We start from the raw sequence: 27,614 nt of genomic DNA, 5'->3' as shown, positions 1-27,614 counted from the left end.
CAAAAGGGAAGGGGTCCCCAGGGGACCCCTTCCCCTTTGTGAATGTCGCCATTAATGTTTTTTCGGAGTCCAGTGGACCACTGCCTACTCTGAAAAACCGAAACCAAATGGTTTCGTTATTTTTTTGTATTGCAACTCGTTTTCCTTTAAGGAAAACGGGCTGCAATACAAAACAAAAAAAACTGCTTTATTAAAAAAACAGTCAAAGACATGGAGGTCTGCTGTCTCCAGCAGGCCACCATACCTGTGAGTCCAGGGAATCTCAATGGGGTCGCAAAATGCGACCCACCTCATTAATATTAATGAGGTGGATCTTTGCAACCCCATTGAGATTCGCAGACGGTGTCTGAGACACCGTTCTGCATCCGATTTTGCGAATCGGAAATTGCGAGTCCCACCAACTCGCAATTTCCGATTCGCAAAATCGGATTTTACTACATCTGGCCCTTCATTACATTTTGCAGGCATATACCACATACATACTCTTACCAAGACAGCATTTCATTGCTTAGAAACCGGTAATCCATAGCAGCCTAGTGGGACCATGTCATGTTTGACACCTTAAGTCAGCCTTAGTTTTTAAACCGTATGTTTTACTCTGACAGATTGTAACAGAGAAAGTTTGGGCTTAGAAATCCCAGCATACGAAGTAGTTTGGCTACAAAGCCAGGGTTGGATCAGGTTGTCAAACATGAAACTGAGCCACATGACAGCTATAGAAGAAGCGGGTTGAGAGATGATATGCAGGTGGCCTCGGAGTTCTGTAACTTTTTGTCTGTGGGCTTGTGTCCTTTACAGACACAGCACTCCTATTGTAGTGTTCAGTGTCCGTGTAGTATAATGCTGAGGGTTCTTTATCTCATGTGTATTCTTGAATAAAAAATACTTTTGATTATACGTGTAATGAGATATATGTATGTATGTGTGGTACCTATGTAGCATTGACATAGAAGTATTTGAATAATTATATTTGTGTAGACCAATAGAAGAGTCAATGAAGCCATAGGAGCCTATTGAGATCATAGCTGTCATCCTTCTGCCCATCTGACAGTCAAACACTGAATATGCCCTTTTGTGTCCATCACAGTGAACCTTATAAGCACTAAATAATGACAAAATACAAAACAACACAATACTACATCAGAATACAATAATATGACATAATATCACACCACCAGAATACAATAATATGACATAATATCACACCACCATACCATTATACAATAAAATAGACTTTCCTATTTGTGGAATTAATTTTGTCTGTAATATAATATAATATAATAATTATGATATGATATGATATAATATAATATAATATAATATAATATATTACAAATGGATTAATACCAAAGAACAAACCACAACATAGCATAACAATAATATAACATTCCCTGTTTTTTGGAACTTTTTATGATTATTTCGACTTCTAAAAATCTCCATGAAGGGTCTGCTTCAAGCGCTCCACCAGGAAGCAGAATGGATGGTTGCCTTAAGCGTGCATTATGAACAAAATCCTTTGTGTGTGTGGAAGGGGGGTAATTGATAATCATGAAGTGAATGAAAAATATGAATGCAAACTTTAGCATTGAGCACAAAACTGCAGCAAAGTAACAGACTACTTAATTGACACTGTTCCAGGCAAGCTATATGGGGGGAGTATGGGTCTTTTTTGGACCTTATGCCGAAGGATTGGCTTAAACTCAAACTGTGAAGTAGTAGGTGCTATAAGGCTAGTGGAGCCGGACACATCAGTATTTTTCATTCAAAAAAATATCAGAGCCTGTAAAGAGTGATTCTCGGTGCAGAGACCCTCGACAGCCATGTCTGAAGCAACCTGTTAGCCTTTCTGCCTCCTGTTCTTCTGAAATGAGAAAGAACAGATCATACCAGTTCCTGTATTCTAGCTGTTTATTGAAACTGCATTGCAAACAACTGTCTGCTTATTGGTATGATTCTAATGAGGAATGTATATGGGATCTTTGGACCCCGGACAATGTTCTCCATGAATGTGTCCAAAAAGTAAACGTTCTTTACCATCAGTTTGGAGACGGTGGATCGACCCTCACCCCCTTTGAGCACTGATCCTCCACCCATTGCCTACATGGTTAAGTAATCTGATTTGATGTCAACCTGCCCCAATGTAAATACTGGCGGAGACAGGGTGCAGGGGGCCCCTTGGGGGCTCCTGCACTGCCCATACACTTGGCCCATGCACTTGGCAGACAGTGAAAAGTGTGACGGGTGCTGGTGCACCCTACGCATCGCAACATTGCCGCTGGCTCAATTATGACCCGGTGTCAATGTTGTGGGCTGTTTCCCGATGGGCTAGCGGGAACCTCGTAATAGGGGACACAGGGAGGTCACCACAATGCAGGACTTTGGCGGACAGGCTTTTCCAACCGCTGAAGTCAAAATGAGGGGCTGAATGTTAAATTAAATCAAACATTGGTAAAGCTAATGAGTCTGAACCTTATGTGGTGTATGCAAACAAGGACCCCATTTTCTGGCATCTACATGTGCACAGAAACTCTATTGCATCCAAATGCTCACACACTGTATGCCATTGCTGTCATGCAGCTGCATAATAAATCACATACAGCTAACAATAAATAGACACCAATCAACATACATTCAGAAACAAATGCAGACAGGCCAATGAACATATGGAAAAAGGCACCTTAGATAACTCATAAAATCAGTTGCATTGCTCATATTGACGCACAGGCGCCAATACACAGAAAAAAGCACCAACATGGAGCCAAATGCACACAGGTACGCACACACATATTTGATATTGTATTGAATTGTAATAGTATTTATAGAGCGCTTACTGCCCCTGACAAGGTGTTGGAGTGCTTTTTGGCGAGTAGCACGCTACTCTGGAACCCAAGAGGAATTAGTGGTGGACTAGTATAGGGAAATATGAGTACAGTTTTAGTATTATTGTGAGTTAATTTGAGCAGAGGATATGTGAGTTTGTTAGTTGGACTGACTAGAGTAATGGAGGGATAGAGGAGATTAGAATCCAGAAGCGTTAATTGGACGTTTATAGTAATAGGATGAGGCTTGGGATGAGTAAAGGAGAGATGGAGGAGGGAAGAGTCTGTGGAAAGGGTTAGGGAGATCATAGTAGCAGGAGGGGTTTTGGATGAGTCAAAGGTGAGATAAATGAGGGATAATTTATTAGGGTTGTTTGGGAGATCATGGCAGTAAACTGAGGTTTGGGTGAGCTAGATGTGGAAGAGGAGGGAAGAGCTTAGGCATGGTTATTTTGGAGATGAAAGTAGTAGAATGGGTTTGGGATGAGTCAGAGTGGGGATGGAGGATAGATTGATAGAGACATGACATATGGTGATAGGTAGACAAAGTAAAGCTTACAAGAGAGTAAATGTATATTATTTTTATTTATTTATATTTTTATATATATGTTTTTATCATTATTTTTCTTTTTCTTTAGTTTATTATTATAATTTTTTTTACTTTAATGTACCTATTTATAATTTGAATTTTATTTATAGATTTTATTTTATTTACTTGTGTTTAATTTTTCTTTAGTATAGTCGGACTAGAGTAATAAATAAATAAATAAATATGTAAATACATAGTAAGGGAAAATATGTTCATGAAATATAATAATGGGTATAATATAGGAAGAAAAATAGTATTGTATAAGCACAGACTTTCAAGATTTGTAATATTTGAAGTTAATTAATAAGTGTACTTTTCTAACATTTATTTTTCTTTCCTCAATTTTTGAATAACAAAATGCTTATGCTAATAAAACATTTGATCAGTATGATATAAAACGAAAGCAGGTATTCATAAGTATGTAATATAACAGCTTATCTAGGAGCTATGCAATAACCTATGAACACGTTCTGCATAGAATAACATACACACATATATATATGCATATAAACACACACACATACATGCAGACATGCATACACATACATACACACACAGACACACATATATTTATATATATGTATATATAAATATATATATATATATATATATATATACACATATATATATATACATACATATACATATAACCGTGAGTAAATATACATTGTTAAACAGGTTTAAAGAGTATGTGTGCAATTTATTGTTATTACATAGTAACAATACATATTTCTTAAAGAAATATCAAAAATATAAACATAATCAGATTTAAAATATTTATCAACACAGGCATATGCACTCCATTGCTGTTTGAATATGGTGGTTATAAAGGAAAGAGACAACTCTTGAGTAGTCTTCTGAAGACAAGATAGTTATCTGTGGATCTTAATTTTGGGGGTAATGAATTCCATAATACAAGCATTATATAGAAGGGAAAACACACAATAAACATGCTTGCAGATATCACAGACCACATGTCCAGAGGTAGATATAATGACCACACAGGCGGGTAGGTAAAGGGTGACTGTGGCTGAGTTTGGATTGCAATAAATACTTAGGCCACACACATACATTCCTGCCACCAGTAGACACATCTTTGGGTGAAAAAGGCATGTCCTGGAACTGCAAAAGGAAGTGTGGAATTGTACACAAAACTTCCTGGGCTGGTCAAATGGTGTCAGCGTGTGATAGCAATGAATGTGAGAGTGATGGTGCCAGTGCGGTTGCTGTGTAGCGGTGTGAGTGCAATAGTATGATTCTAGACATGTAAGGTAATGTGGTGAGTCCAATGTGGTACTTCTATTGGGGTAGGTGAAATGCAGTGAGTGTGCAAAGTGTCTGATTGCACATGTGTTTTTTTAAGACATTAAAAAATAGCTCAGGTAATCTGTTCATCTTAATCAGTTCGGCAACTCCTTCTAATTTATTACCTCTAAAGTATGTTTTGTTTGTGATACTGAAATGAAGGCAGTATTGTGTGTGATTATTTTGTCGATGTCATTTGCCCCTTTAAAACACAAGTTTTTTTTTGTCCTTCAGTTAAATTAAATTCCCTCCAGTGTATCATCTGTAAATGTAATTTTCTCGTGTGCCTGCTGTACCACGGTAGATGACAAGCACAGCCTTCATTCCACAGAACACTCGGACCACAGAGTGGCTGTTTCTTCTGGTGGCCCTATCCCTTCTTATGCGGGCCTAGAAGTTAGGTGATAAAATACCATCACTCACACTTTCCGACACTCCAAACGCCGAACGCTTGGGGGTGAGCTGATATAAATTATGAATGGCACTGGTAATAGAGCTAATGGCTGAAGGGAGGGTGCCATATTGTCTCAATCTATGTATTCTAGTTGTGGGCTGATACAGGGTGCGACGGACATGCCTACAAAGCAATTGGCTGAAAGTTGGTGACCCTTAGAGCCTCTATGTATCTATTATACGTTATTATATTCGTAAATACATTTTTACATTTTCAAGAAGCCTAATAGACAACTAAAGTTGTATTTGAGTCATACCTACTGGTGGTACAGCATAAGCATTGCCCAGTTGGCATCTGGGTGACAAGCAGGACGAGGGGACAGAGCGTCAGGGAAACTTGTGAATTCAAAATGAAGCAACATTTTAGGGATTGGCAACAGAATGAAACAAAGATGGAGAAATATTTCTTGGTTATTCATCCAGAAACACCTTTCTCTACGCTGTCCATGCACATCTCACAACCCACATAACGTATGTGTGCTCATATCCATGGGTCTACCAACCCGGTCTTCGTCCCAAGATCAATGCAAATGTGTCTATCCCCACATAGCTTAACCATTATATGCTGCACGTGCTTCGTACTACCATTTCAGTGCAAGAGGTACCATGTCAATAGTATATTAAAAACCGGATCTACTATTTACTGACCTTTTTTTGCAAATAAATTCTCCTTTACCAGATGCCAACACCACTCCCAAATGACACTTTACATGTTTTCTATATTAAAAGAATTAAATATTGCTGCTGTTCTTTCTTTGTACCCAACTACCGAATGTAGTTATGCCTTTTTCCCCGATCATTAGAATATCTCGTGCTGGTGCATAATAACTACTGAAGAACGTTCTCATGTGGCCTACAAAAATATATTTTAGCCTAACAACAGGTTTGTCATTGGAAGATGGTTATTGTCCTTTCTGCTCTTTAAAGTACTAACTGCACATGACATCTGTGAATAATTTACAATAAGTACACATGCACACACACACATGTATACACACACACAGCATGATTCCCAAATCTATTTTCACATCGAGATTCAACTTAAACACTGTGGGACGGATTTAGATGTGGCGGTAATGGTCCTGCGGTTGACTTTTTGACTGAAAATTCGTCTGCCACAACGATGGACCGCCTGCCGTTTTTAGATGTTGGCTGTCTCATAGACAAAACCCCACATTTGAACCATTTTCTTTGCCAAAAAAGACCACCTGCGTCAATGGTGTAATAGGAAAAAGTTTTGACGGCAGAACCCCAGACACTATTCCTGCTATGCAGATTTGGATGTACCTTACTACTAAGAATAAAAGTGGTGGTCCAATCTCCATGTTTGAATTGGCAGATTGGGGAGGCAAAGGGGGTGAAAACTCACCTTTGTCCACATTCCACCCCTGTCTTCCACTGGTCATGACTGGACAACACCTGCCAGTTCTGCTGCCACCAACCGACAGAGAAAACACCCCCTCCCTTCCCGTCGCCGTACTCCACAATAGGGGTGCTGCATTGCCAGGGTATTTTGGGTTGGTACTGCATTGGAGGTCGGCCCCACTGCAGACATAAACATGTCACAGTAATTTTTTTAATCACTGTAACATGCATATGTCGGAGACATGAGTGGGTAAGACATGGGTGGGAACACACTGGTACACAACAAATATTACACACATACACAACTGTCATTATGGTGTCAGTATTCATTGGGAAATGAAAACTGGAATCACAATGATGGAACATACACACCCGTCAACTGTATCCATGCGTGCACATTGCCAGGGAACCTTTACCTGTCACGTTGTGCTGCAAGTTGTGTGTGTAAGTCAGTATGTGTGTGTGTGTATTGGCTGGTTGAAGTGGAGGGAGTGGGAGCGGGAGTGGAAGACGTGGTTGTGCTTGTATTTGTGTCACTAACATAGAGACCCTTGTTGTTGAGTATGTTTTGTTGCAGTGTGTAACATTCAGGTGCCATTATACGAAGTCCATTGAGTCCTGCCGCCGTCTCACTCCATCAGCAATCTGTTGCCAGTCAATCCGCTTGCAGAGCTGTAACATCTAAATACTGTGGGTGGAAGACCATTGACTTGACTGTCTTCTTAGGTCTGCAGCTGACACGACTTGGCAGTGTGATCGCCCTGATCTAAATCAGGCACGGTATCTGATATATGAGCACAAACATTCAATTAAAAATGTGAATGTGAATTTGCACTCCAATATTTATTTACTCACACATAATGTTGCACCAGTAGGCTGGAGAACTAAATGGGAAGAGAAGGCTCAAGGGTGAGATGCTATGGAAATTTGGTGAACACCCAAAAACACAGGTTTCTGGAAATCCACAACATTATTCAGGGCATATTCCAATCCTAGACATGGTCAGAGATTTACTTATGTTAAGGGTACGTGTAAGTCTCTATCCTGGTTTGAAATGGATACGTAACATTCCTGAAGTAGGTTGATGTTTGGGTAAAATAGGGATTCTCCACAGGGAAAAATATTTTCCCTCAGGCAAAACAACACAAAAACAGCACATGCAAATTATTTTTTTAAAGCATTTACTCGCATAATGTTTTACTATGTAAAACTATTCATGTCTTAGTACTTACATGTGATTATTCTTGGATAGATGCAACGTTCACTGATTCCCAAGATCACTACTCTATGCCTTTGCGAATTCCCCCCCAAAAAATGTAAGCCTACTCCATATGTGGTTGTAAATATATAGGTGTAGATTTAAAGATTTAATTGTGAATTGTGCCCAGATGAAAAATGAGAAGATGCTGAATACGCCAAGGACCAAGACTTGCCACCAAAGACAACCTTTATTAGTAGAAATCTTAGACGAAGGAAAGTGTAAAGATGTGGCGAGTATCTCCTGTATGGAGTATAACTGATTTCTACTCCTCTTTTTATTCCCAGGACCCTCGGAGCAGGCACAAGTTCAAGGTGCACAGCTACAGCAGCCCCACCTTCTGTGATCACTGTGGATCCCTACTCTACGGTCTGGTCCATCAAGGGATGAAATGCTCCTGTAAGTGTTATAATGTTCTGGAAGAAGGGGAGTAGGCAAACAGACCAGGCGTGAGGACGAACATGTTATATTGTTAATTGGCATGGCAATGGCAGCACTCAATGATAATGTGATTACCGGTTTTAGTATGTTTATGTTTCTCTGAAAAGTCTGTTGTTTTGTCGATTAATCTTTTTTTGAGTTGTGTTCGAGCTTCTTCAAATAGCTGGTAACTTTTATGCAACTACAAACTTTTCAACTCCCTTAGGATAGATATAGTGCATGGCTAAGTAGTGTAATGGGGAGATGGCCAACAGGAAATAAAATAAAAACGGAATTATGAATTTTTAAAAAAAAGGTATTTCTTAGTCAAATTGGCAACGAAATGTTAATGACGCAGTAGTTGGTTACATGGGGTTTGTTAAAATTCCCTTTTCTTAGAAGAGCTGTTCCTCGGAGGACTTTCAATATCATATGTTTACTTCTGTTGGTCAACAAAGGGCCACAATTCAGGGCAGTCGAGAAAAAGAGCTTGTAATTTATTTGTATTAGCTCACAGTATGCAATATCACTTGAATCATTAGTATTTACGCAATGCAAAATTATTATTTTTCCAAGAGAGACATTACATTTACCATCTTTACCTCAGTCGTTAAAGTTGACACCTCTCTCCATAGAAAAGGCCATCTTTGTGTCTCAATAAGTGTTCTCCCCCTTAACCAATTTGTACCAAACTTGTGGGACACAACACTTGGAAACCTGAAGTGTGGCAAGTGAGGTGCAGATTGGTCAAACAGTACAAACACGTTAAAAGGGGTAATCCTAAAGATTGTCACTTTTTAATTTAACATGTTTTCCTTAGCAAATTTCTGCTCTGCACATGACCAAAAACGCTGAATGAAAGTCTACTAAATTGTAATGGCGCAGCTGTCCTTCAATTATTCGGTGCATTTTCTTGGTATGGGGAATTTGCATTCAGCCTTTTAGAGACATAAAGCAAAATAAGTATTGTGTGTGCACCAGTGTTTTGTACACATCGGATTGTCCAGAACCATGGGGAAAACACTGTTTGATATACATGATCTTCAGGCATGTTCTGCAGTATCCTGCTACATATTTAAACCACTTTATCAACCTTTGAAAAAATGACTTTAATAAAGTAATATGCATCTGAAGCGTACATACAACTTAAAATTCCAACATACATCTGACTGAAAAGGGTAGAATAAGGTGCAATTAAGTTAGTTATGAAATATCTGAACAATGCACCCTAAAAAACTGAATACCTGCCTGCTGTACTGCGTCTAGTCTCATGCTCTCCACAACTCCTAATGCTCATGCACAGTAAAACCTCAAGGCACTACACTCATATCATGCCACAAACCTCACAGTCTTAACCCATCAACCTATATTAAACAACAGCTAATCTCAAAGAGCGCTCTGGAACCAAACACAAGCACTTCACAACCTGATCAGAAGTATCAGACACTTTATAAGTGTTTCAAATGGAGTAGCTACTCACTTTTTAAAATATAAGTACTTTGGGACTAACAAAGGGTAGGAAAATGCTGTATAAATATCAATCCAATAGAACTATCTAAACGTTTTAATACTAATTTATGAATTCTTTTTCTAATAACATTGCCACTTAAGTCATTTTTAAACTTAACATCGATTTATGTACTCCATTAATTGTACAAGCCCTATTAGATCTTAAAAATAGTTGCAGTTAATCCCTCTCTACTATGCAGATATTTTGTGAAAGCGAAGAGTTTATACAAAGGTTTATCATGATCACATCACTTCTGTAGTGATGGAAGTGCATTGGCTCCCCTTGCCAGCCAGCATCAGCTTCAAAACCAGCTGCATCATTTACAAAGCCATCATGACCTGCACCTTCCACTTATCTTGCAGTCAAGTTCTCAACACACCTGCAGCCAGGACACCATCGGACAACATCCTCATATCCATCAGAACCACCCCAACACTGCTCCAATTTAGGAACAAGTTGAAGACTCACCTCTTTAAAGAATACTGCATTACAATGTATAAACTGTCCACAATCGAAGTTCCTCCCTTATTGATTGCTGAATTTAAGCTTGCCTTTGACCATGTTCAGCACACAGCTGCCTTTTGCCTAGGTGTGCACAATAGAAGTACCACACACATACACACCTGCTCTTATTGCATTCTGTTATTAACAGACAGGGCTCTCCATTTAGTATGATTATTCTTCAAGGGAATACCAAGCCATATCATTAGTAGCAGACACTGAAACTGATATTAGGTACTGACTAGTTGCTAAGAAAATCATATTGCAAAAGAGTAGATGCAGGCTGTAGGCTCTTTGACAAAAGAGAAGGCACCGGGAGTAGTACGTTTTTTAAATTTATTAATCGGTACAAGATAATACTTTAAATCCAGCTTTGTTGTTTCTTATAGTCTCTTTAGGCAGTACAGTAGTTGACCTTACAATGATCATGTTGGACCTTGCCCTTTTTGCAGGGTATCCCCAAACATTTTACCTTCTTCCTCCTATTTTTCTGACCTATTTTTGTTGTCTTTAGGACTCTGGGCACTTTACCACTGCTGACCAGTGCTAGAGTGCAAGGGCTCCCTGTTTAAATTATATTGGTGATTAGTTTATCAATGATTGGCATATTTGATTTACTAGTAAGTCCATAGTATAGTGCCCAGGTGGTCCTGTAAATCAAATGCTACTAGTAGGTCTGCAGCACTGATTATGCCACCCACATGAGTAGCCCTGCAAACATGTCTCAGGCGGCCTGCCATTGCAGTGTTTGTGTGTGCAGTTTTAAACTGCCATGGTGAACTGGCAAGTGCACCCACTTTCCAGGTCCTAACCTTCCCTTTTATTACCTGTACGTCACCCCTAAGGTAGGCCGAAGGCAGTCCCATGGGCCGAGTGCAGTGTAGGTAAAAGGTAGGATAAGTACTGATGTATTTTACATGTCCTGATAGTGAAATACTGCTAATTTCGTTTTTCACTATTGCAATGCCTATCCCTCCCATAGAGTAACATGGGAATTGCCTTGAAATATCTTTTAAGTGTAATTTCCCATTCAGAGGAGATATGGAAATGGTGTTTAGGGTCTCTGAACTCGGAATTTAAAAATACATCTTTTGGTGATGTTGGTTTTTCAATTGTGAGTTTGAAAATGGCAATTTTAGAAAGTGGGCATTTTATTGCTTAACCATTCTGTGCCTTTGCCTGTCTGCCGAATACATGTCTGGATCAGGATGACAGTTGGGCTGTTTGTGCATTCTCTCTAGACAGTCACATAAAGGGATCTGAGGTCTGCCCTGCATATCCTGATGGCCCATCACTAGGTTGATGGGGCAGTGGTGGAAAGAGTTGACACTTGCACCTGAATAGGGCTGTGCCTGTCCTTACGTAAAGCAGTCTCCAACCCCCATGAGTATTTGGGGCCAGGACAGGGAAAGACAGGGTCTTGTGCACTACAAAGGCAACTCTTTGAAGTGCCCACTACAAAAACACAAATGGATACAAGTACTGAACCTCTAACACCACCTAGTTAGAACACTGCTGGACTGAGGACATTCTGCCAGGAAGAAGGTCTAGATTCGGTAGGAGGAACTGCCACTTTGCCTGTTGCTTTGTTGTAATGGCCTGCTCCTTGCTGCTTCTATCCTGGGAGTGAAAGGACTGGATTTTTCTTTCTACATCCTTCTTTCCAAAGTTCTCCAAGGGCTTGAACTGAGCTTGCCTTGTGTTAAGAAGTCTCAGAGCCATCAAAGACTTCATCTGCCAGCACCTGGGCTCTCTTGCTGAGAGTCCTGACTTGCCAAGTGGTGCCAAATCCAGTTCCTGGGCCCTCAGGAGTAACTTCTGGTGCAACCAGGAAGAAACTGGTACATACTCTTCCAGGGCAACTTCGGAACTGGTGCTTCTCCCTGACCCAGCGCTGCTGCCTGCACCAGAGCCGTGGTCCCTGCTGAGGGCAACAACTGCTATCTTCAATACAGGCCCTGACGGCATGCCTCTGAAGTCCCGCCAAAGCATGAGTCCAGAGTGTTGTGTCACTGATGTCCGCTGCAGCACCTGTGGTCCGTGGTGTAATCATGACACCGTAAAGTCGACACCTTGCATCTTGCCCTGCTGGTTCATTGACCCTGCTTTGTCATAAGGGATCGCCACCTCGCCTCCAACGCTGCCTGCAATGTTAAGGAACCAACGCCTCACCTCCCCTACCTAACAGTAAGGAACCAATGCCTCACCTGCCGGTGGCAGTAAGGAACTGACGCTGCACCGATTCTAGCGACGCCTCACCTTCCCGACACTATGCAAATTGTTTGTTTATGCATTGTTTTCCAAGGAACTGAACCGGGCTCTATACGACCCCGAAGCCGGCCCGCGGTCCCTCGCGGGTGGTGCTGGACTGTTGGAAGGGTCTCCAGCAAGCCGTTTTGATATCCCTAGTTGGAGCTATTGTTTTTATAAGCGCTGTACTACATTTAATCTTTGAAAATTCGTATCTTTACTGGTGTATTTTGATTTTTTTTTGTTGTGGTCTTGTTTTACTCCGATAAATATTGCCTCTTTTTCTAAACCGGTGTGGAGTCCCTTTGTAGAGTTTTCACTGTGTTACTCTGTGTGTATGTGTATGTGTGTGTGTGTGTGTGTGTGTGTGTACCCATACTTTACACATTGCCTCTGTGAGAAGCCAGACTGCTCATGCCAAGCTACCAAGGCGGTGCTGAGCACTGGTTATCTTAGCTGTCTGACTTCCTTACCTGACTAGAGTGATGGACCCTACTTTAACAGGGTGCAAACTGCTGCCAGAGCCCCCATTTATAGCAGGTCTCATTTCTCGCAATGCAGCCTTTCCTCCCCAATAGGTTTGCCTAGCAAATATGACATCAGTAGACTCTTTCAGTAGTCATATATAAATTGTTCTCCTGGGGATCTAACCCTGGAAGGTAGAGAAGACTATCATCAGAACAGGATCTTGTGAGTCCACTGCATCACACTAAAGTCTCCTTCTCTCTTTTTATATACCTTTATGTGTTTTGCCTGTCCTGCCCACAGGGCGGTGTCAGGTGAGTGATAGGTAGGATCACTAGGACCCCCACCTCCACTTGCTGTTGTTTTTCAGCTAGAGAAACTGAATTTTAATTACAGTGTTGGTGGATAACCATACAATGTCACTGCAGCCACCTTACTCCAGTATGCTTGGGCCACTGGAATGATACGATTGTGCGACCATGGCATTTTGTGCATAATTATGGGTTTGCTGCATTTGCCACATATGCCACATAATCCGTCTTCTGCTGCATAATCTCCAGATTTTAACAAATCTGTGTTTCTAGCTCAAGCAGATCAAAAGTTACCAAAAAGATGGAAAGCCCCTAGCAAAAATTGACTGATCATCTTTAAACTGCTTACTGCTGTATGTGTGTGTTAAATTGATAGTAACAGGGTGAAAGCTTTGTCCAGGCAGTGTTACAATGTGTAAAAATGACAAAATAATAAAGTAATGCTATCACAAAATGTGCCACATTATGTTGCATAATTTAGTCAGTCTCGCCAAAATAATTTGGTCTTCCTCTGTTGCAGAATTCCAGTAGCCCTTAGTATACTGCAGTAAGAGGATGTATCACATATCTTTCATACATCCTGTTGAAAATTAGAAGTGTATAAGCATGGTCAACACTAAACTGCTTCATACCATTTGCCTACCAGCCAACCCAGACAGCTATTAAAAGAGGATGTCCAGTTAGATGTACTGCTCAACCACTGACAAGTTTACATTACATAACTTCATATAGATTACTGGCACTGCCTTTATGTACTTAAATGCTAACTAAGGGATCTAGCTGGTGCTGTAAACAAACTGGTGTTTAGTCAATAACTAAGTCGTCTGCAGGTATCAGTGCATTAGCATGGTTTGTTAAAATATTTGGTGGAAAACTTATTGCACAGGAAGGTAACTTGGTAAATCTAGTGAAGGGTAAATAGCAAAAACACTATGTACCCCTCGTTCTTACCATTGTCAAGTGAATATTCACCTTTTCAGAGTTGATTAATTTGGGGAGATATTTGATCTAGCTTTGTTGACCTCAGCCACTCCTCATCTCAGTGCTATTGAAACGTATACTGTGTTGATAATAGCTAACCATAGTAAAGGAAGCAAATGTCTTATCTGCTGAACCAGATAAATTCATTACGTATTAAATGGTATGTGGCTATATACTCATGTGTTACCCTAACTGTGATGATTTAGAAATCACCAGGGGGCAGTGATGAAGTTTATAATCATTGATGCTTATGAGTGCCCCATTGACATTGTACTAAACTTCAGTGCATCAAGTTGAATTACCTTCTTTAAATGTGATAAACGTTTAATTGAACAGAAGGAATGTGAAGCGCAGACAACGTGACCAATAGAAAAGAGACAAAACCTTAAATGAAAGGACATGCAAAAAATTGGCAGTTTCCTGCTTCTATACGATCATGCCACTATACTGCCTTCAACCTGTATCCTGTGCAGTACATTAGCTCAATAATCTTTATAGCAGTTGCAGGGGTGGACAGGATAGTCCCTTTGTTGGGTGGCCAATCAACAGTCTGTAGGAAGAGGCTTAAAGTTATCACAGTATCATGCGCCTCAGGGTGTGTTTAACTGATGTGTGTGAATTAATGGAAAACTAAAACTGAGAAACCCCATTGGAGGAAGCCAAATCATTAGAAAAAACTATTTCAAGGAAAGACAATTAAAAGGAAACACAAAAAATAAAAAATTAAAGGAAGCATTTTAATGGAAAGGTAATTTTAAGGACAAATTCAAAATCACATTAAGCTTGGGTGGAGTTTAGGGCTACTATGGGATTTTTGGATCCGGGGTCGGTAAAGTTTAGGGTGATGAGGGGCTTTTAGGAGTCAGGAGTAATTGGAGTTCAGTCATAGAAAGAGGTTTTTGAAGTTTAGAGATGGGTAGATTGCAGGGTGGTAAAGTGCGTTTTAGGGTTCATGGCTGAGTGATGTTTTGTGTTAGGTGTTTTTAGGTTTCAGGGATGTGCGAGTTTAGAGCTGGTGAGGGTTTCTCAGTTTCAGTTTTGAGTAGCGGCTAGGGCAGTTTTGAGTAGCATCTAGTGTGTTGAAAAGTTTTTAGGGTTCAGGATGGGGTGAAGTTCAGAGTGGTAAGGTGTTTTAAGGATTCAGGAATGGGTGAAGTTTAGATGTATAAAGAGGTTTTTAGGACTGAGGGATGAGTAGGTTAGGGTGATGAGGAGTTCTGGGTCATATATGGTTGGTCTTTAAAAGTGGTGAGGGTTTTTTAGTATTCAGGGATGGGTGGACTTTGAATGTGCTGAGGTGTTTCGGGATGGGTGGGGTTTAGACATAGAAACTTTTTGTTAGGGTTCAGGGATGGGTGGGGTTTGGGATAGTGTTTGATTTTATGGTTCAAGAATGGTGTTTTTGTTGGTGTGTAAAGGAGTTTTAGAATTCAGGGATGATTGTAGTTTACGTGTGGTGACGGGTTTTAAGGGGGTAGGGATTGATGGTGTTTACAAGTGGTGAAGATTTAGCAAACTAAAAGTATCCAAGTAATTGGGAGTGTAAAAGATATCAATATGAAATAATGTCCTCTGAGGTAAAGCACTGAAATAAATATCTCAGAAACAACTGTTTCTTAAAGCAAGACCTGCAACCAATGTACTTACACTTAATAAGACTTCAAAGTTAATTTTGACCAAAAAGATGCTCTATGAATTGGTTTCCACAAAATGATAAATTCCATTAATTCTGAAAATTTCCATTAGAAAGTTTAGTTGACATGGTTTCTTAGTAATGGTATTTCATAAAATCGTTTTTCCATGAAATCGCATACAGCCGTGTTCAACCCCAATATGCTTGTAAGACAAAAGTGACAAAGTGCAAGAAAGTGTTACCACAGCAAAGTATAGGCATCTTCCCCAGACCTCGAAGCTTTGAAGAGGAGAGTAGAACAGCCTGAATGAGCCATTTTTTAGGTGGACAATCAGGAGCAGAAGAGGCAGGCTTGAAGTGAGACAGAGTCTCTCAGTGCATTGGGAACCAGCTTCCAAACCTACCATTATTCCCAAATTAAGTGAAAATTTGCAAAAATGTAGCAGCAGAAAAGAGTGGTGGCATCCTTATCAGCCTACAAAATTGTGTTGTAAAGTGAGGAGGGCTGCTGGAAAGAGCCAATTGACAGTCAATTGAACATGTGGCCTTAGATGGCGAGTATGAAATTGAGATAGAGTACGCCCCATCCCTTCAGGTGCACCAGTGCTCACCCTCATATTATTTCTCAAAAGTTAAAATGACAAAGTGCAACAAGGTAATTTTCAGTTTCATAGTGTGTGCTTTATCTCTAGGGGTAGTCATACCGGACATGTAGGTGGCTTGATATGCAGTAGTTATGTGTGGCATTCTTTCAAGTCCTTCGGTAGTATAGCTGAGCTTTACTAATGGTGGATGGAGGTCAGTAAACCAGCCAAATCTAACAGCATCTACAAATAGCACAGCGGGGTTAAGGAAAAGATACCTTGCTCATGATGCTGTATCTTCTAATATCCTACACATTGGATGCATTCCAATTTTAAACCTTTTCCCCAAATGGTTAATTCAAAGGGGGAAGATGACTTATGAGAGCCAGATGGCTGAATGGGTATTATTGTCAGTATAATTTGAAAGCCGGCCAATTTGTAACTGGGTTATAGAATAGGGTCACAAAATATATTAAAGAAGGTTAATAAGTAAGGAATTCAATTTTGAATATGGGGCTTGAGTTGAGACCATCTCTAAATATTGCCGTTTATTACCAAGTGACTCCTGAGGTGACAGTTCAGTATAAGCCTGACGTTCTCACTTACCTGGCCTGTGGCGGCTGAAGGAATCTTCCACAAGTCACTAGACTGACAAAATATATTACACCCTATTAATGTAAGTGCTTTGAGTGCTATCTTCTATAGTGAAAGTGTGACACATTCGCAAATGTGACTTCAGTATTTTATCCAGACAGCAAGCAGACTGCAAAATATATATCAGGGTTGTTCCCTCTCATGAGAAACTAAGGGACCTTCACATTTATGTGATCAGAATGCACTCTGTGCCCCATCCAGTTATTTAGGGTGGGAATTGGTCAAAGATGAGAAGCCAGCTATATAAAATGCAGTACAACTCCAGAGATATTACCTGTTTTTCTCATTGACTTGATTTTAAAGATTTTAGACTTCACTGTTTACTTTTTTGATGCGTGAGGGACAAATATTAAAATCACACGTGGAGAAGCAAATCTCCAGTGTCAAACATTTAGGTAGGAATCCACCTGTGCACTGATGTCTGCTTCTAACAAGTATCCCCTACTTCTGATCACTTGCCTTTGCTGCAAAGCTCTGAAGTCAGCATTCAAGTTAACTAAGACTTTAGACTTTTTGTAGCCTGTTGTCTGCTTGTCTGCTCACGTCTTGGCTTTACATCAGAAAGCTGTTAGAAATTGGGTCTCTAGTTCGCAGAAGTATGCACTCTGTCCAATTAGGGACCACAATCCTAGCCAGGGTAAGTCAGATACACACCCTAAATTAACCTGTGCTCACCCTCTAGTAGCTTGACCACAGAACAGTCAGGCTTAACTTAAGAGGCAATGTGTACAGTATTACACACACACAGTAACACAATGAAACCATCACAAAAAGACTCCTCACAGATTGTGGAAACATAGAGAATATTTATGTGAGTAAAACAAGACCAAAACTTCAAAACTCCAATCAGTTGAAGTCAAAATATGAATTTTTAAAGCTTGTACTAAAAATAGTGCTTAAAAGTTGCTACCGATCAAAAGTTACATGAGATCATGAGGGACCGGAGGCAAACCAAAATTCAGACCGACCACGATCCAGGGTAGGCCGGCTACAGAACCCACGAAGGGTCTGCTGAAGAAGCACCTTGTATGGAGCAAGCCTCAACGTTGTGGAACAAATGCGAAGGTGATGCAATGATATTTTCCATGCAGTCCAGTCCAGCGTCGTCGTCGTGCTCTGTAGAGATGAATGTAATGCATCATCATCGAGCTGCTCAGTCTCTTGCTGGGCCGTGCAGGCTGTGAATCTGTTGCCATTGATTAGCCTCTACATCAACGTCAAAGGGGTGACAGTGCGTCTGTTTATAGCAGCTGCAAAATACACTTCTGAGGCCCAGGACTGGAGGGGCACCTCAGGCAAGGGTAGGACTCATAGATGACAGAGTCCAGTAGCACCAGGAGAGTTGCAGAAAGTCTTCAATGTCCATAAGACTTCAGGTGAACAGGGGGCATGCCAGTGTGCCCTTGGAGTCACTATGGGTTCAAGTGAGATGGGTCCAGTTCTTGTCCTCAGCAAGGCAAAGATCAGCAGGCAGCAAGGCAGCTCAGCAAAACAGAGAAGCAGTTGCTCAGAACTGTCAGTCCAGGCAGAGTGGCAATCCTTACAGCAAAGCAGTCTTTAATCAAGCAGAGTTCTTCCCATGTCCAGTAGTGTACTGATTTGATAGGGTCAGAGCCCCAGTACTTATACCCAAATGTTACTTTTCAATTGGTGGTGACTTCAAAGCAACTCACTGAAGTGATCAGGTCCCCCTTTTGCCCCAGCCCTAGCTCCAGACTATCAATAATGGGTAATCGGTCCTTTGGATGGGGATAGGCATTTCCCTATTCAAGTGTAAGTGTCAGCTCCCCACCACCCTTTCTGGCCAGGAAGGCCCAACAGAATGCAGATGAATGTAGATGGGCCCTTTGTCACACCCACCCTTCCTGTGTTTGTGGCTGTCTAGAGAGAATGCCCAACGTATAGCTGTTACCTAGCCCAGACATGTATTGGAGACTGGCTGTAAGGCACACAGAGCAGTAGGAACAGAGAAATGTCCTTTTTCTAAAAGTGGCATTTTTAAAATAGTGATGTTAAATCTGACTTTACCATTGAAGAGAACTGATCATTAACATCCCAAAAGATATGAAACATGACCAAGCTTTCTGATCAGGAATTAAAGCTTAAAAGTGTATTAAGGGTTTCCCAACACTGGCCTATGAGAGGAGTAAGCCTCATAGTACTGAAAAACGACTTTGGGAGTTTTTCACTACCAGGACATGTAAAACTTAAAAGTACATGTCCTACCTTTTACTTACATAGCACCATGTCCTTTGGGTGACCTAGGGCCTTCCTTAGGGGTGCTTACAAGCCCTGCAATGGCAGCCTGAGACAAGTTTAGAAGCCTACAGTTTGTGGGTGGCACAATCTGTGATAAAGGCCTTCTAGTAGCATTTACAGGCCCTGGGTATATGGCATACCACTTTACAAGGGACTTACAAGTAAATTAAATACACCAATTGTGTACACAACAATGTTACCATGCTTTAGGGCAGAAGCACATGCACTTTAGCACTGGTCAGCAGTGGTAAAGTGCTCAGAGTCCTATGACCAACAAAAAGATACAGCTAAAATGTGAGGCAAAGAGGCAAAAAGATTGGGGGAAGACCACCCTAAGGTTGTCAGGTATAACACCAGCCATAGCAAAAATATAGGACATTTTGTTTGACCAAGCACCTCATACACCAAGTATCCTCATGGCATGCATCACATACACATAACTCTTCAGTAAGCAAAAATGATAAAAAGTCAGCGGTTGTATTATGTTTACCCAAAGTATACATTCAAATTGAAACTCCAAAAATTCTGTTAACTATTGTACTGTCTGACATAGTTCTCTCAGCTACTTTAGTTGTCAATAAATGCAGCAAATGTGGCTTGTGGTCTCACCTAATCAGGTTTGGAATGTCCCCTGGGTACAATCTAAACTCCAGAAGCCCACCATTAAGGCATTGTTTCCCCCTTTATAACTTAATACCTTTTAGCAGCAGTCAGCTCTTGAGAAGTCTAACTGGTAGCTACAAATGAATCACCTGGGTCAGAATCAGTGTTACCTCAGTGGGGAACTAGCCATACTGGACACATGGAATACCCTGATAGGCTGAAGGCCACAGAGGCTACATTTAGGAGTGAGTGGACAGAGGGATTATCAGCTATCCAGCCCGGTAAACTGTTGTCTCTCTTAAGAGACTCAACATGAATCTGACACTCTGTAGAGCACACAAAATTTACCGCGAAGAAAGTCAGCTTTGTCTGCAGATTTGGGAATGAGATCAGCATAGTACTCCACTGTTGCACCTGGCCCTCTCTGAAGAGTCACTCCAAACATTTTGCCTTAACTCACTTTCTTTGCGGAGCCTGTTTCTGTTGGTTTTTACAGCTTTGTACACTTTACCACTGCTTACCAGTGCTAAAGTGCTTGTACTTGGCCCCTAAATCATGGTACAATTGGCTTACACCTGATTGATGCATTTAGTTTACTTTTAAGTCCTTATTAAATGATTACACATGTACCTAGGGCCTGTAAATTAAACACAGCCAGTGGGCCTGAATGCTCATCGTGCCACTCACTAAAGTAGCCTTTGAAAACATGTCTCAGGCCTGCCATTGCAGTCTGTGGTGCAGTTTTGCCATTTTGACAGGCAAAATACACCTTTTACCAGTCCTAAAACTTATGGTTTTAATGCTTATAAGTCATCTCTAAAGTAGGCACTAAAGGGCCATAGGACAATGTGCATTGCATTTAAAAAGTAGTACATGTGTACTTTATTTTTACTTGTCCCAGTAGTGAAAAACTCCTAATGTTGTTTTTCACTACTGCAAACCCCACATCTCCCATTGACTAATACTGAGTTACTTTATTAATTTAGTAAGTACTAATTTTAGGTTGGGAGCAGATAGAGATACGCTTTTTAGGCTCAAATGATTTGTAATTTCAAATAGGAATTAGGTCAGAATTTTGAAAATGCTACTTTTAGAAAGTTGCTGCCACTGTTCTGGATCACATGACTGTGAATGGCTCAGCTCTTTGGGTTTGTGTATTCCTTCCAGACAGTGACACAAAGGTGATTAGGTGTGGGCAAGATGGGCCATCTACCCGGACAGCTGGGGTGGAGCTGAGGCCTGCCCCACTTGCACTTCGAAGGGCCTGCCTCCAGCACACCCAAAGGAAACTGGCACCAGCCTTTTGTTACCCCAGACATCTTGGAGCCTTGACGGGGGGTCAGATGTGGGGGTAGGACAGGGTGCCTCCTCACACACAAAAGCTGTAACCAGGTGTAAATATTGGACCTCCAGAGCCACTCTTCAGAACACTCCTGGGCCTGTGGACATTATAGAAAAAGGACACCCTCCTTCCAGAGGACTGCCCATCTGCTGAGGACTGCCTTTCTATCTGAGAAGGAAGACTGGACCTGTTTACCCTCATCCCAGGCTAAACAGAGTGGCTCAGAGGGTCAGTTTGATAGCCTGTGTGAGCTACCGGGGACATAACAAGCTCCATAGGCCTCCCTGCAACTGCCCAGCTGAACCTGCTGCACTAGACCATGCATTGGACCTGCCTGAGCCCTGCTGGTCTCTGTTCCAGTGAGTTCATGATTCCTTAGAGGTGTCCTCAAGGTCCTGGACACCTGGCAGGCATCAGTTTGAGCATCTCCAAAGAAGGTAAGGTGGTATGCTGAAGTTTGGGCTCTTCATGAACGGATCCCTTCATGCCGAGACTCAATCGCCTGCAAAAACTGCCAACGCAAAGCTCTGGTGAGACCTGGTCTTCATGCTATGTGGCGATCTGTGACTACTGGCAATGTGAGATCTGCAATCCATGCTTCAGGAATGACAGCCCACGATGACTGCCATCGCACTCCAACAATTACCGTCTGCAATGCCCAACTGGCTCTTTGAGTTACAGTGATGATAGCCCACAACAACCGGCCTGCTCTTCGTGCTATGGTGACGATCATCTGTAATGATCTCCCTGCTTCTTGCGGCCTCCATGACTGTGAACAGAACTCTTTACACCAGACTCGGAAGGTAATTAACTCTTTACTCTATGAGATTTGTAGAGGGCACTATCACCTGGGAAGGGTATCTTGTGGTCCTGAGCAGGTGTGAGTCTGGACAAACATAGGGCCTAGTGGGACTACAGGAAAAGCCTGATCTTCAGCTTCTTGCAGAGTTCAAGAAGTGCAGAGGAGGCTCTTTTTATAGAGGCAGGTTGTTCCATGCTTTAGAATCTATGTAGGAGAAGGCCCTACCACCAGATCTGGTTTTTCCATTTGTGTGGGATTTGTGCAAGTAGGAGTCTGAACGAGGGGAGGTGTCTGGAACTCAATGTCTATACCCAACCCTCTCTCCATTGCGGTCTGCCTGAACTTGTGACTGTCCCCTCATATAGCGCTACGAGATTACTGCCAGAGGCGCTTTATGCTTTTAAGCTCTATTTTCACTTTAAAATGTAATCTCTTCAGATCTACAGATTGGTTATTCAGTATCCCTTTATTTGTTAAATTTTACTCAGTGTTTCTAAATTTGCCTGGGATTTTTCTTGAGTTGTGTTTTCATTTTATTACCATTTGTGTTCTGCATAAATACTTTACACATTGCCTGTACGTTAAGCCTGCCTGCCGTTGTGCCAGGCTACCAGAGGGTTCAGCACAAGTTAATTTAGTCACTTTTGTGGGTCACCCCCCAACCAATAACCCAGTTTTTTACATCCACTATACCTAAAAACATTCACAATTTGTCGCAATTGCATCATTCTAATGGTGGCGAACATCAAAAGTATGCTGATAATTCGAAAGATGCTCCCAGAGTCACATGTGGGAAGTATTTGAACAAGAGAGAGCAGCGGGTTCCAAGAAGGAATCCAGATTAATTGCGCATACCAACATTCCTGTGGACGTGTAGTCACTCACCATGGATTGATTCTGTTTCTTCTCACACCCAGCATATAAATGCACACCTCGAGCCGTGACTGTTCTGCTAGCTCTCCTTCTGGTGTGTGGTGAAATATGCCAATTATCTACAAGTAAGTGGAGTGTTTCCTGAACGAAAGATTAGGGAACACTTTTAGATTTTGATCCCTGCAATCCACCCTGCTGAGATAACCTCTCGGTTCTGCGCTGCCAGTGCCTTAAAAGATACAGCAGGTGCAGGAGAAAAGAAGTCGATCTCTGTTGTGCTCAGCGCCAGACTGGCCACTCTGGCATTTTCTCAGCGAGTGGCAGGCTAGAGGACTGCTTTAAAAACAGGCTGGCCTGCCATCGCCCAACTATGATAGTTTGGATTTTTTTATTTACCAGAGCTTAATTTAGAATCAAGCCTGGCCCTGGTTGAGCTCGAGAATGCAAAGAAAGTGTGCTAGCACTGATCTTGGTTTTTTGACCTTAGTGCTTGGTTTCTCTATTTAGTTGGCCAAATCTCACTTAAAATCTAAAAAAACTTACCAATTCGTTTACAAAATGGGGGGGAGGGGGATATCTTTCTGTTTATCCTTCTCTGAAAAAGGGCTGAGCTGTTATTCTGTAGAGCCTTAATGTGAAGGGACTAAGTTATACTTTAGGTTCAGTGATTTTTTTTTAAATCTTGTTGACTACAACTGTGTCTAAGCATTTAGCAATCACAAACAGGATAATCTTCTAGACCTGCCAAATAGTCAAATGTATTCTTTACAACTGGAATATCTGAAGCTTTTAAAACTGGCAATAAAAATAATTTTGGAGCCTTAATCAAGGAGAGGACATAATACCAGCATATGCTGCAGTGTATCCTTTGTACACACCCTCCAGCTCAAAAAATGCATTGATCACGCCATCAATAAAGCTAAAACAGTCCATTGTTGAAAAATGTATTGTGGATAATTCTTACGTACTCCTTTGGGTCAGTCCATAGCTTATCATTGGCTGGGTTTCTTGTCAGTCTCATTTGCTTCCTTCTTATTTGGTAGCTTTTCTTCCTCTTCTTGCGTTTATCCGCCTTGGAAGTGCATGTGTTACTCATATGTGGTGACTGGAAAAGTTATGACCCTCTGTGCATCTGGCCTGACGATCTCGGACCACCTCCTCAATTATCCAAGGAAGTTAAAAACCTAGGAATCACCATGGATTCCAAATTAACTATGAATGCCCAAGTAGACAAATTAGCACGCACAAGCTTCATCACCTTAAAGACTTTACGATGCATCTTCCCCCACCTTGGATTTCCACACAAGGTGCAAGCTACCATCTCACTTGTATTATCCAAACTGGATTATGCCAATAGCCTCTACCATTGATCATCTCTATCTGTTATGAAAAAACTACAACGTATCCAGAATTCCACAGCCAGGCTACTACTGCATATAAAGCCGCAAGCCCACATCTCCCCTGCCTTGAGAGCACTACACTGGTTACCCGTTGCCAGAAGATGCACTTTCAAGCTGCTTTGTATCACCCACAAAGCTATACATGCAACAGGACCGCTTTTTTATCAGAAAGAAAATGACCAAATACATCCAACAAAGAACCCTCTGCTCAAGACTGGCACCCCGCCTTAGAACACCACCATACAAGAAAAAGACTATAGGTGGTACATCCTTCTCCGTCCAAGCAGCCAAACTATGGAATTAATTACCCCCAACTATAAGAGCCACAGATAACTTTCTTGTCTTCAGAAAACTACTCAAGAGTTGTCTCTTTCCTTCATAACCACCTTTTTCAAACAACTATGAACTGCATATGCCTATGTGGATAAATATTTTTTTCAGATTATATGTATATTTCTATTTATTTATAGTTTCTTTGGAAAATATGTATTGCTACTATGTCATAACAATAAAATACACACACACTCTTTAAACCTGTCTGACTAAGTATTTTTTTACCCATGATTCTAATTATGTATTGTATGTGCATATGTGTGTGTGTGTGTATATATATATATATATGTATATATATATATGTATGTGTATGTGTATATGTTGTTTCTGTGCTTGGCTTGTTCGTGGATCATTGCATGGCTCCTGTTTTTTTTTTGGGTTGTTATACTAGATATCTATGAATTCCTGCTCTCATCTTATCACACTTATCTACTCATAACTCTTATGTCATGTCTCTATCAAACTATCCTCCATTCTCACTCTGACTCATCCCAAATCCCTTCTACCACTTTCATCTCCTAAATATCTCTGCTTAAGCTCTTCCCTCCACATCTAACTCACCAAACCTCACTCTACCTCTGTGACCTCCCACACAACCCTACTAAATTCTCCTGTATTCATCTCACCCTGCTACTATGCTCTCCCTAACCCTTCCACATACTCTTCCCCCTTACCCCCCTTTACTCATCCCAAGCCTTTGGGTTGAGTAAATGAAGGATATACTCCCAATTAACACCTCTGGATGTATTTCCTCCTCCACCCCTCCATTACTCCAGTCTAACTAACAAACTCTCATATCCGCGGCTCAAATTAACTCATCATAGTACTAAAACTGTACTAATTATTTAACGATACTAATCCATCACTAATTCTTGTTGGGTTCCGGAGTAGCGTGCTACTCATCGAAAAGCGCTTCGACGCCTCGTCAGGGGTAGTAAGCGCTATATAAATACGATTACAATTACAATTCTCTAGCACTTCCCTGCATGCTGCTTCCACATCCCCACTGCACACCCTCTGTGCTTGGTATTGCTCTCCCACCCCTGAGATCGCCCATTACTCCCCTCTTCATACCATTTGTTATTTATTTATTCAACTCTAGAAGGCCCCACAGATACAGTTTGGTACTGGGCAATTCCTTTCCCAAACATGATTTTGCACACCTTTAGGTGTATTTTTTTATTTTCTTTAATTTACCACTCCAAGTGCATCCACCGTTTTGGAAATGGTAAATAAAAAAAATTGAAGCTTTATTACGATAACACATATGCAAGGATACATCATCACTCTGGGACCGCAGTAGCACATCATGGCACATTTGTGCACATGCATGATGACATATGCATTTCATTACAACATAGTGCTGAACTTCTTTTTTGCCCATGGTGAAAAGCAATGATAAAAAGCATTGCTAAAACCAAAAAAAACATGCCATATTGGCTTGTTTTCTAAGTTACAGTGTACAACACATTTTGGCAAGAATCTTCTACATTCAAAATCTGGGACAATAGTCAAAAACTAGTCCTGGTTCTTAGATAAATGATGTATACCAAACAGGATACAGAGGATTCTGTTCTTCTACTTCTTGTCACTGGTAGCAGACGGCCAGTAAATAAAGGGCAATTTTTAGAGTTTAGTCAACAGGATACTCTGTCACAAACATGGTGGATGTCCTCTCAGCTATGTTACAAGTGCTTTACAGCCTGTGGCCCTTGTAATGCCCAAGAAAGATATCTGTAACCTTTTGAGTAATTACTGTTGACTTGGGGGAAGGGGCTTCTTGCAACAGATGTGGATTTTTATAGGTTTAATGAAAATAAAGAAAAGAGCAAGTATGCTAATGCAGACCCTTGTTTGAAGAGGCTTGAAGTTGAAATCTTTGTGGTCAAGTGACTTTGCTGACCAAATCTTGGTCTGGGTGTTTATACACATTTTTGGACCACAAATAGTTATAGCCATAGATGGGTAGATTTGGCCGTGTTCTAGGAAGCATGAAAGTCCACAAAACATACAAAAGGCTGACCTTAGTTTCTTTTTGTGAATTCTGTGCCTGCTTCATAATGCAAAAGCATGAAGTAGTTTGCCCATCCCATAGTAGAAAAGTACTTTGCTGCATGGGAATAAGCTTGGCTTTGGAAGCCCGTGTTTCAAGGTGTAGTATCAGGAAGTGTGAAAATATTTTGACGCTGAACTCTTAAGAGATAATAGCTTAAATTGTGGAGGATTCTTTCTGCTTCCTTTCTTAAGTATGGGTTTTAGGTCTTGAAGGGTCCTGGTGCCGTATTACAGAAAGTGTCCTGGGGGCGCAACAAACATGTGTGCCCTCTTTGCACACCCCCTAGGGCTCCTTGGTATTACAGAAGGGGCTGCAGATGCTTTTGCGGCCCCTTCTATAATAAAGATCGCACAGGTGCACATTTAGCACCAGTGCTATCTCAGGAAGGCATTCCCTCCTTTGCATAGAGGTGTAGCCCCATGCAAATGAGGGAATCACTTTGCCTCTGCACCCACGCTGTATTCTGTATGTGGGGGCAAACTCAAAGAAGCTGTTAGGAGGCACACTGAAAGTGCACCACAAAAAGCTGACATTGTCAGTGCGCCCCATGATGCCAGCCCTCTGAAGGGGGATGGTGTACCAATGATCCCCTAGACGTCCCCCTGCAGGTGGGTGCAGTCACTCACTGAACCCACCTGCAAGCGGGTGTCTCTCCCATCTGTGTAAATAAACATAGGGCGCCACAATTCTGCCCATCTGAAGTGGTCACCTTTTAATTGCAGTGCCGACAAACCTATTGTCGCTCTGTAGTAGATTGGTTTTAGTTACGGGAGCTTCTTTCTGAAAACTTCTGTTTGAAAGTTTTTATGAATACCAATAACAATAAATTAACAGTTCTTCTCCCTTTA

At 41.2% G+C, this 27,614-nt stretch overlaps 1 protein-coding gene across 1 annotated transcript in view; it reads left to right on the top strand.

Annotated features, from left to right (window-relative positions):
• PRKCG (protein kinase C gamma) overlaps positions 1–27,614 on the top strand; it is a 758,936-nt gene that overhangs the window by 497,944 nt on the left and 233,378 nt on the right. Inside the window, exon 4 of the mRNA XM_069200667.1 lies at positions 8,077–8,188. Coding sequence (XP_069056768.1) covers positions 8,077–8,188 — 112 coding nt within the window. The remainder of the gene's footprint in view (positions 1–8,076; positions 8,189–27,614) is intronic.

This window comes from Pleurodeles waltl, chromosome 7 (assembly GCF_031143425.1).
Source record: "Pleurodeles waltl isolate 20211129_DDA chromosome 7, aPleWal1.hap1.20221129, whole genome shotgun sequence".
Taxonomy (NCBI): Eukaryota; Metazoa; Chordata; class Amphibia; order Caudata; family Salamandridae; genus Pleurodeles; species Pleurodeles waltl.
The sequence above is the reverse complement of the archived record's forward strand: the minus strand, read 5'-3'. Positions and strand labels throughout refer to the sequence as shown.